The sequence below is a fragment of the Musca vetustissima genome, unplaced genomic scaffold (genome assembly GCF_032173495.1).
Source record: "Musca vetustissima isolate MV318-11 ecotype Yass unplaced genomic scaffold, APGP_CSIRO_Mvet_v1 utg230879, whole genome shotgun sequence".
In the NCBI taxonomy this organism is placed as follows: Eukaryota; Metazoa; Arthropoda; class Insecta; order Diptera; family Muscidae; genus Musca; species Musca vetustissima.
In genome coordinates this window covers 24,805-37,069 of record NW_026882940.1, presented here as the reverse complement: position 1 = coordinate 37,069, position 12,265 = coordinate 24,805, and the positions used below count along the sequence as shown (strand labels likewise).

Sequence of the window (12,265 nt, the reverse complement as noted above, 5' to 3'; positions counted from 1 at the left end):
GAAAATCGTTTAATTTGATGTCATATCGAAATTGCAAATCTATGGGAGGAAAGCAATTGAAACAAATAACTGTTGCTAGATTTGAGTTTTTTCAACTGCAATTCTAGATTGTATTCCATTAATTTGTTTTTATTTTAACTATTTTAGCAGTGAAAAAAATATCCTGGAAAAAAAGAAATAAAAACATATAACTTTCAAATGTCGTTTACCAAATCCATGCCATGTTGAATGATATCTCCAGCGATTCTTCGAGTAATTTCAATTTTAATTTATCTTCGTCTTTGTCTCAAACAAAATTGAAATCTTTACTTAATTCTAATAAATCCAATTCAAATGAGTGCCAACCTTTGACTTCGTTACATGAAAGTGTCGGTGATGACAAGTGTTTAGATTCCAAAGATTTATTACTGTCCGTGTCAACAAATGGTGCTGAAAATTTAAGTTGGAAATTCTTCGAACAAGTTGATACTCTTGATCATCAGCTGAGAAATGATGAGGTGAGTTTTGGATTTTTAATAAATATTGTAAATATAAGCATAATTTAATAGATATAAGCATAACTTAATAAAGATTCTTGCAGATCAGAAACGAACTTGGATTTAAAAATATTGTTGTATGAAAGATAAATAAGCAAACATATGTTATCTTAGGATCAGCCTAGACAAAATATGCGATATTACACACTTTTAAATACAACAATATTATGATTCAAATAAATGTAGATTTCTTCAGTTTGAACCATTTTTGTGGGAGTTTGAAATATTTGAAAATGAAATTTAATATTTCAACATGGGGAACGAACCTTAAGTTGTTGTGGTAGCATATCTTATATTGAGGATTCTATTTAATGTATATACAGCCCTACTATGAATGATGTATATATCCATAGAGCTTATCACCAGACTATGGTCCTTTCATACTGGTATATTACTTTTATCAGTTTTATGAACAATTATTAATAAAAAAATGATAAAAATCATAAATATTGGCTTAAATATGATAACGTGAAATGCCTATTCACATAGAGATATAGGAATGTCTATACCTTAAAACCGATTTGGTAAAAAATACGTAAAATTAAATTAAGGTCAATATAATGAATAACACAAAATGATGTAAATGATTTTAAAATGTTTAAACAACCGAATATATTAAATACATGTACATCGAAGGTTGACTCTATCAAAACCATACTTTTATTATTCACCCACGAAGAATCAACATTCCAGCAAAACTTCTCATACATCAATCAGGACCTAATTTAGAACTCTGTGCAAAATTTCGTCTTCATCGGACAAATATTACATAAAATCGGACGAAACCATATATGGGAGCTATATTTAAATGTGAACAGATTTCAACAAAACTTCACGGACGTCAGCCTGCATTAATTTCAATACGCTGTGCAATTTTTTTTTCTCAATCGGGCACATATTGGCAGTATGGTGCTCCATTTACACAAAATCGGACGAAACAATATATGGAGGCTATATCTAAATCTAAACCGATTCCAACAAAATTTCGCGTAGATCAATCAATTCAGTACGCTGTGCAAAATGTTGTCCTAATCGGGCCAATATTGGGAGTTTGGTGCACCATTTACCTAAAATCGGACGAAACTATATTTGGGAACTATATCTAAATCTGAACCGATTTTCTTCAATTCCAATATAGCTCGTGCCAAAATTCAATCAAATCGGATCATAAATGCGATCTGTACTTTTTTTACAATTTAACACCAACAGATGGAAGAACGGACATGCATAAATCGACTCGGAAAGTGATTCTATGGATATTCTCAAAAGTAACCATGGGTCTATCTGGATTCGTTTTTTTTCTGTTACATATATATGCAGAAAGACATAATACCCTGTACCACAGTGTTGTGAAGGGTATAAAAACGTATTCGAATAGAATGCTCAATATAGGTCATTTTTAAACTGCTGTCTCACAAAACTTTTGCTTAATTTTCGGCATCATGAAATTCCTAGACCTGTTTCAAACTCGGAGCAAAAGAGGCCTGCTGTAAGACAACTAACAATGGATATAAATATAAAGATCCAACCGACTTAATGAACTTTGAATATACCATATTGTGAAGAGTGTTAAAAGTGGAATGTGAACAAATTTAGGAACAAAGAGCAAGAGTATCTGAAATATGCAATACAGTTTTTTATTGCGATATTGAATGTGTGTGTTCTACATATTCGGAAATAGAATATTATGCAAAATACCAACCAATTAGATAATAGGTATAGCTAAATGTACCTAAACTCCAATGAAGTCGTGGAATATAGCTCACAAAAATGGCAAACTTTCAAAAAATATTAAAATGAATTTGTTTTTTAACAAGTTTAATACTGTGTATTTTAATAGGAAACGTAATTTGGTATCTTTTGTGTGTTGTGGGTTTACAACACACACAATTGAGCACAAAAAGTCACACCTTAAGCTACTCTCGGATTTTTTGTTGAAAATTGTTGCATAGTTTTTACCAAACACTGCTTTTAATCAAGAAGTTTGCAGAGCCCATTGTAGCTAGAAAACTAATAAATCGATCAGCAAATATGTTTGTGAGATCTCAAACTCATTTGGCTCCACCGTTCTTTTGAAAGAACGCCAAAAATGTCAATACCACTGTATGGAAACAACCGTTATCTCAGTAAATTTCTATAAATGATTTTATTTTGTTGTTGTGTCATGCTAAAACTAAACTTTATTCAAAAATAGATATTTATTAATAAAATATTTTAAGTGAGTTATTTATACTCTTTCGAGCTTAATGATCGAAGTTTTGCAATAATTACTGAAAAGGCAAAATTCAAATTACGTTTTAAAATTAAATTTAAGATTTTGAAGAACAAATCGAAAGAGTATAAATAACTCACTTAAAATTACTTTCAAATAATTACTGCCCGTTTTCAATAATTTTATTTACGGATAAGTTTTGTTTTACGGAATTTGTCATTGCTCACGCAAACACACTAAATGTTGACCAATCATCAAGACGGTCATGTCTATTCGTTCGCGAGATCCCCTTCTCTTATAAAATTCCGTGATGTTCAGCCAGTCGATTTATGGATCGTAGGGCTAATGTTTCGTGGCGTTAAAAAAATCTTTGGGGTCTCACAGACAAAGTAAACTGAAAAGATTCCTGTATAGTGTATACAAATTAATTTCACACTACATATCAAATGATTACGAATTACACAAAATTTATAGAATAATCCATAATCTAATTTCTTCAAAATACTGAACATATGTACCAGCTTGACAAGCATTTTCCGAGTAAATTTTGGTATACCGAGAAGTAGGTCTGATTAAATATATTGCTTTATATAAAATCCTTTTTTGCTGAAGTCCTTCTCGTATTTCGTAATAAATAAAAACGTACTATCATAACAAAGTCATTTGTTGTATACAGACATTAAGCCAGACAGCATATCCATCCAGTCAAGATGTCGCAATCAATTTACATTTTAAGGCCCCTAACTGAATCATGGTGGAATTTGTTTGTTTGTCAACATTTTTGTTTCCAATTTTTCCCAAAATTAAATTAAGCAATAACTAAAAGAATTAAATAGTATTTTTTGCATGCATACACAAAAGGGTTAACATTGGGGTGTCACGAATATTTTACATTTCATTGAATTTTTCTTACAATAAAATAAATATAAAAGATTTTGACCCTAAGCATATTTGGATAAAATTCGTTTCAGATAATTTAAAGTCAATTTAAAACCAGTAAGGAAAATAGTAAAGTCGGACTGGGCCGACTATATGATACCCTTCACCACTTTGGGTATATTGTTAATATATATCCTAACAATTGCATGTCTGTGTTCCCTCTTCCTTACCCCTATCCTAACTTTAATTTCATTCAAGCAGATTTAGAGCCATCTGCGTAACATGGGGAGAAATGGGACCTTCATAAAATCGGAGGAAAATGTATATGGGAGATATGTTGAAATCTAAACCGATTTTCCCGAAACTCACCACTCATCATTCTAGACTCAATTCAGTACGCGATGCCAAATTTCGTGCAAATCGAAGGATATGAAGGGACTTTGGTGCATTATTTACCTAAAATCAGACGAAAATATATATGAGAGCTATATCTAAATCTAGACTTAATTCAGCACGCTATGCGAAATTTCATGCAAATGAAAGGATATAAAGGGTCTTTGGTGCACTATTTACCTAAAATCGGACGAAAATATATATGAGAGTTATATCTAAATCTGAACCGATTTCCACGAAATTTAACACCCATCGTTTTAGAATTAATTCAGTACGCTGTGCCAAATTTCATGCAAATCAAAGGATATATAAGGACGTTGGTGCATCATTTACATAAAATCGGACGAACCTATATATAGGTGCTATATCGAAATCTCGACCGATTTTCAGGAAACTTGACACACATCATTCTAGACCTAATTCATTACCCTGTGCCAAATTTCGTGCAAATCGAAAGATATATAGGGACTTTTGTACACCATTTACCTTAAATCGGACGAAAATATATATGGGAGTTTTATCCAAATCTGAACTGATTTTCAGGTAACTTGACACACATCATTTTAGACCTAATTCAAATTTCGCAAATCGAAATATGGGAGCTATATCTAAATCTGAACCGATTTTTCCCAATTTCTATATAGTTCGTCCTTGGGCCAAATAAGTGACCTATGCCAAATTTCATCCAATTCGGATTATAAATGCGACCTGTACTTTGTTTACTGGTGTACGAAGGCAGTTCGGAAATTTCTTAGCCTAGCACAATAAGCGTGGTATGACAGGAAAAAGTTAAATCTTTTGGAAACTTCCATCTCTGTTATGAACACAAGTTAAATTTTGATTCGATCTTGTAGCTCCTTCATATAGGAACAGGTGTTCAAAAAAGACGCATCCGCAATTTTTATATCCTTCACCACACTGTGGTACAGGGTAATACGTCTTTGTGCATATGTTTGTAACAGGCAAAATGAAACGTCCCTCTGTTGATGTTAAATTGTAAACAAAGTAAACGTCGCATTTATTATATGCACCAAAATCCCTAAATATCTTTTGATAAATATCTTTCGAAATTTGGCACAGCGTACTGAATTAAGCCCAGAATGATGTGTGCTAAGTTTCGTAAAAATTGCTTCAGATTTAGATAAAGCTCTCATATATATTTACGTCCGATTTAATTTAAATGGTGCGCCATTTACGAAATTTGTCTTAGCGTACTGAATTAACTCTAAAATAATGTGTGCTAAGTTTCGTGAAAGTCGGTTCAGTTTTAGATATAGCTCTTATATATATTTTCGTCTGATTTAAGACAAGTGGTGCACCGATTTAAGACAAATGGTGCACCAAATTCCTTATTTATATTTCGATTTGCACGAAATTTTTCATAATGTGTGTGCTATGTTTTCGGTTCAGATTTGGATATAGCCCTATATATTTCGTCCGATTTAATGTAAATGGTGCACCAAAGTCCGAATATATTTTTCGGCATAGCGTACTGAATTGAGTCTAGAATGATGTGTGCTAAGTTTCGTGAAGATCCATTCAGATTAAGATATTGCTCCCATATATATTTTCGTCCGATTTTCTATAAATGGTCCGATTTTCTAATGTTTGTCCGATTAACACGAAATTTTGCACAACGTATCAAATTGAGACTTGAATGACGTTATTGGGTTTTGTTGAAATTGATGCAGATGCAGCCATAGCTTCCATATGTATTTCGAACGGGTGTCTGATTGAGATTAAATTTTTAACAGTACGGTGTACCGAATAGTGTGTATAAATTTCTAAAAATCGTTTTCCATAAAATTGTCACATGATACGCAGAACTACATGTAATATTTCAAGGCGATCTGCGTGACATTTCCCCCGTCTAGTAGGGTAGAGGTAATTCCATTAACCATATCAGAATACGTAGACCCCTTTAAAATTTTAGGCATAATTCTCTTGTACATACATAACTATAATTTGTATCCATATAAAAGTCGACCACTCCTCTGGGATATACTGAAAACTTCATCGATCTAAGTCCTTCAGGAGTAAATAAATACGCAAGAGAATGTAAATTTTGAACTTGTTCATACAAAGGTCTAGGCCCATAATAAATATTGACAGATCTGTATCACTGCATTAATTTGTATTATTTTCATAAATTTCCTTCCCCAAAAATTTCGTGGTGTTCGGATTGTAGCCTCTAGAGCACAAAAACAAACAAAAATATAAATTTTCTTCTATTTGATCCCTGTAAATATTAACCGATTATTACAAAAAACTAAATTTCGTCACGATTGGTCCACAACTAGCAAAAACAAAATATTTGTTCTATTTGACCCCTCAAATATTAACCAAAAACAATAGAGGTCTTCATTGACCAGAACCGGTCCTGCATGCAAAAAATTGGTCCATAATTTGTAACGTTTTTTCTCATAATAATGGATAGACGGGCGGACGTACATACAAGTCTAGATCGATTCTGCTAGCTGAGATATGAGGAAAACATAGTTGTGTAGGGTATAATAAACAAATTTATTTAAAAATACAATTTTCAGTTCAACCTAACATTATCACAAAATAACAATGGATATATTCATTTAGCGGGTATTGTATATTTCTGCGAGTAAATTCATTCGCCTATACATTCACATATACATTAAAATCAAGTACATAGAAATTCACTTTATAACTTTTACGCCATCAACTGCATTCCCGAACTAAATGTACTTATATCGCATATATACAGTACATATATCTACATAGCTGCAACCAACACCTCTCATCACTGATTCAATCCGCCAAAAACAAATGGTAAATGGAAAATAAAATATATTTTCAAAAGCCGAATTCAGACATAAAAGTCAACTTTGTTCTGTGTGTGTTTTGATGTTGTTGTTGGCGTTGCCGTATGGCATAAATGTGTTTGCTTCACTTACATTTGTAAGCGTAACTTTAATGCATCCGAACACCGAGACACATTCACAAACAATTGCATGCAAATGGATGTGTTTCACTGAATGTGTTTATTTGTGTATGTATGCGCATACGAATGCATGTGTGTGATGTCTGCACAAATAAACACTTATATGTTACCATGTGTTTCGAAACATTACTAGCGCTATTGATGTTGCTGTTGTAGTTTTTGTTGATATTGCGTTTTTAACTGGAAACATTTACACAGTATTTAAGGATTAAGCGAATTATATTAAAACAGGAAACCACATACACATAACCGGCAACAAAAACAACAGAAACAACGTCAAGCGTTCAAGTAAAAGGCAATGACAGCAGTTGTAAGGATATATAAAGAAAACCGCATAAATATTGTGTGTGTGTGTGAGAATGTGAATTGTGTTGTCGTTTTTTTATTTTCACAAAAAAGAAGTCAAGGTGTAAAAAGTATTTATTATTTCCGAGCTAAAGGTTAATTTTACAAATGGTCTACCGGCTGAGGTCGGAAGATGGTGCGGTAAATCGTAACGAAGATGTACATTCATTTATAATAATTTAAAACTTTCATTGGGATATTTTAGTGACTTTATTATAGGCAGCTGATAATAAAAGTTTAAACGATAGTTTGTAGTCTTTATTTTATTATATATTTTTTTTTTTTTGGAAATACTAAATTGTTATAGACAGTGGATTCGTAACTGTATTTACTAATCAAGCTTGATTAATATGCCATAAATGTTACAATAAAATGCCATATTGTTACAATTTTGACAAATGACCATCTGGCATATACGTATTAAACTTCGTATTATTATTCATTATACGCATAATGGACAGCCTCTGTATGCAGTGGAAATTTAGTTAGTTTATTACTATTGCATTTTATTTAAATAAATGAGTACTGTCATATCTCGATTAGTTGAATCCATGTGTGTACATTCGTCTATTACATGTCACATTTATGGACCACTTACTTACTATCTTAGCTGGCTTGTTACAGAACGGTTGTTCCATAAGCCGAGCTTCAAAAAGATTTCCAAGCGCGTCGGTCTTGTGCGCTAGTCCACCAATTTGGAAGACCACGTTCCAAGATGTTGTTTTCTACTTGGTCTTTCCATCTAATTCGTGGTCTTCCCCTTCTACGGGAACCATCAGTAGGCTCATTTTTATATTACTTAGACCATAGTAGCATCTGTTGGCCATCACAATCCTTCTCCGAATTTCAAAACTGATGTCATTTGTTTTATTTATGGCGGTACCAAGGTATATAAAGCCTTTAACTACCTCGAAGCTGTAGTTCTCAAGTTCCAAAGTTGGTCCGAGTCTACTGGACGTCTTGCGCGTTGATACCATCAGCTTGGTCTTCTCGCCGTTTATTGCCAGACCCACTTTGGCAGGCTCCTTTTCAATTTGTTCAAAGGTGGCTGTTACCGCTCGCAATGTTCGACCCATTATATCAATGTCCTCGGCGTAGGCGAGTAACATGTGTTGTTTGGTGTACAGAGTGCCATTTCTGTTCACCTTTGCGTCTCGTATGACCTTTTCCAGTAGGATGTTAAAAAGATCACACGACAAACTGTCACCTTGTCTGAATCCTCGTTCGGTATTGAAGGGCTCCGATAGGTCCTTTCCTACTTTAACTTCTGACCTTGTGCCACTTAAAGTTATCCTGCATAGCCGTATAAATTTTGCAGGAATGCCGAACGCAGACATGGCTTTAAACACCTCTGAACGGATAGGGCTGTTGAATGCGGCTTTATAGTCGACAAATAGGTGGTATGTGTCGATGTGTTTTTAGTGGGTCTTTTCCAGGATTTGGCGCAGAGTGGATTTGCCAGGTTATTGACCATTGGCTTCAATCGTTCACACAGCACACTGGATAACACTTTATATGCGATGGGAAGGAGACTTATTCCTCTATAGTTGGCACATATCGTCTTGTCTCTTTTTTTGTGCACGGGACACAAGATGCTGAGGTTCCAATCACTGGGCAAGCATTCATCTAGCCAAAATGTGCTAATCAGCTGATGCATGCTCCTGACCAGCATCTAGCCACCAGACTTGAATAGTTCGGCTGGTAACCCATCGGCTCCTGCTGCTTTGTTGTTATTGAGCCGATTAATTGCTTTTATGACCTCATCTTGGCTAGGTGGTACACTGGTATTATGGACCAATCGTCCGAAATTTGGCATGAAAATTCATTTCTTGCTATAAAAACAGCCAGTTCAAATTTGCCAATAGATTAAAAATTATTAGCGTCAATATGATTTTTTAGAAGTGAGTAAAAAATTATTTAGAGAATCAAATATGACACAATTATACACAGAGATGGGGATCTAGCCAACCAAAAAAGGTGGCTTATTTTAAAAGGTGAAGTGAATATCTTGCTGCTCAAACAGACCAAGTCTTTTAAATGAAAAATCACAAAATGTGCGTATATAACCGGAAAAGTCAATAGAATATCGAAAAAGAGTGGATGTCCTTAAAACTACAATTATATTGATATATATACTCAGATGTGGGTACTTACAGGGTCTACATTCGGATTATGACTTTCTTACAACTTAGCGTCCCTGAGGCATATTTTAATTACTTTTCACAAAGTTTAATAATTAAGTCTTTTAATTTATAATTAAGTGATTCTATAAAAACGACCTCACGCACAAAATCATTTGAACATTTCTATACTCTTCACCACACTGTGGTGAATGGTTCCTTTTCAGAATATGCATAGACTCCCATTTATGCATGTCTATCCGTCTGTTGATGTTAAATTGTAAAAAAAGTGCAGGTCGCATTTATCATCGGAATTGAAGTATTTCGCTGCGTTACAAACTTTTGGGGCTGCACAAAGTTATAATATCCTGACAACATAGTTGTGTAGGGTATAAAAACGTGATTTTCGAGTTAATTATGCACGGTTGTTCGCCATAATAGACCTCATGTTGTTTAAAAAATTAATATCTCTAACACACACTTATTGAGACATTATAGAATTTCCTCTGTTCTATGTAATGCCTGTGTAAATTGAAAACTTGAAACGCATTTTTTGCAAAATCCTTTTTATAATATTAACAATTCTAATGCACTATTATAGAAAAACTCATAGATTTTACTAACTTATGAAAATCCATCCAGAATTATCCATTGTGTATAACTTCCACAAAATACATATATCATGAAATGTCTTTTCGAAAAAATAGATTTACACCACACCTGTATGTATGTATATCTGCCTCTGACTTTTAAATATGTTTCAAAAGTATATATTTTTATTTATTTTTAACTTGTAACAGCTTTATTTGGCACCGTAAACACACACGTCTACTCGTTGTATATATGCAGATACATGTATGTAATCACAAATAATATAAGAAGTGTCATTGTGGCACACAGTCAGTTCGTGTTGCTCTTGTTTGAGGTAAAAATGAAAACATTTACATTGCAGCCAATGTTCAAGGATATTCGAGGATATTGCACAGTATGTCTGCATTGCAGCACATCGTACACACACACAAGAGTTTTTGAAGGGCACAGAGAAGAGATTGGTACATTCCACTTTTTTTTAGTCATTCAAGGGGTGGACAGAAATTTTCCTTCCTTTTTATTATATTTTATTCAAAATAAGTATAATATAATCCGGATTTCGCACTAGATGTGTGTGAAATATTTAAATATTGCCAGGAAACATTTATTTTTAGTGAGAACATAGTGAAAGGTATGACAATAATTCAACTGTTGGAGAATGCGTCGAGGACATCAAAACACCTACAAAAGGCATATGGTAAAGATCTTCAATATATAATTTTTGGTACGAATATTTTCAAGTAAATGGGAACTTCAAATATCACATTAGTGACAATTTGGTTGACAAGCATGTCGGATATCCTCCAAAATATCAAAAACAAGTAAATGCCTAAAATTGGTAGGTACCTTTAAATTGGGACTATCTTATTGCCTTGGGAGATTATTGGTTGTTCCTTCTCTAAAAAATTAATGTTCCAAATTACAGCACTCAGGTTGGAAAAATAGGGTAGGAACTTCAGCGTACCGAAAATTAAAAGAGCTATTTATGCTATTCACCCGGAACCTTAAAAATACTGACAATTAGGCGCCACAGTTATATGGGGCTATGTCAAAACATGTCAGCCTTCAAGAAACCTTTGTAACAAATTACAGCAACATCAATGGAAAAATGCGTCAAAATCCTTCAAAATACCAAAAATTAATTGAAACCGTTATATAGTCGCTATACCAAATTAGAGTCTGAACCTCAAAAAATACAGAATAAAGGGCTGATAGTGATAATATTTAGAAAGGAGATGTTTTACTAAATGATCATCGAAAATATAAAATTACATCGAATTTGGCTGAAATACATGCACCAACTCCCCAAAATACCGAATAGATGAGGGTATCATTATTTGGGGGCTACCCGGAAACTTGGGCTAATATTGATCATTTATAGTAGGGAGATGTTCTACTTCGCCGTCATCGAAATACCAAATAAAGGGGAGTACTGCTCTATGGGGGTTACGCCGAAACATGGACCAATATTAATAAGAAGCCAAAATATTAGGTTGGGGAAAAATCCATTATTTTTATACGAACAATAGGACTTTATTTAACTTGCTTCGGAATGTCCGATTTGGGCCAAATATGCACCGTTTTGTTGTATGATTTGTTGCCAATTTGCAAAAAACTCTAGTAATCGATTTTCACAATTTTCACAAATTTTTTATCATTAAAGAAATTTTGCAATGCAAGAAAAAGATGGTAATCGCTTGGTGTCAAGCCCGGACTGTATGGCGGATGCATTAAAACTTACCAATCAAACTCCCGAAGTTTCGGGCGAGTCACTAGCGTTGTCATGGTGGAACACGACACCTCTCCTGTTGGTCAATTCTGGCAATTGCTACCTTCAAACGGTCCAATTGTTAACAGTAGAGATCGGAATTTAGCGTTTGGCCGTATGGAAGCAACTCATAAAAAATAATCCCCTTCCAGTCCCATCAAATGCATAGCCGTTAGTCCTTGTTTGGCCACCGTTTGAGGTACTTCACTCTTTAACCACAATCGTTTTCGCACAGTGTAATCGTATGTAATCCATTTCTCATCTCCAGTCACAATCCGTTTAAGAAATGGGTCTATCTCATTGCATTTGGCCAAGACTTCGTAGATGGAAATTAGATCCTTCCTATTTTTTCTGTAATTTTGTGTGGCACCCAAACATCGAGCTTCTTTTTGAATTCAGCTTTGTGTAAATGGTTTATTTTTAGCTACTGGGCGATTTAACGACTTC

The 12,265-nt window shown here is 33.9% G+C and overlaps 1 protein-coding gene across 1 annotated transcript in view; it reads left to right on the top strand.

Moving 5' to 3' along the window:
* Positions 1 to 215: 215 nt before the first annotated feature.
* The window catches only part of LOC133329662 (uncharacterized), a gene marked incomplete at its 3' end in the record, with an annotated part of 36,256 nt that continues 24,206 nt past the window's right edge, over positions 216 to 12,265 (top strand). Inside the window, exon 1 of the mRNA XM_061538139.1 lies at positions 216 to 497. Coding sequence (XP_061394123.1) covers positions 222 to 497 — 276 coding nt within the window. The remainder of the gene's footprint in view (positions 498 to 12,265) is intronic.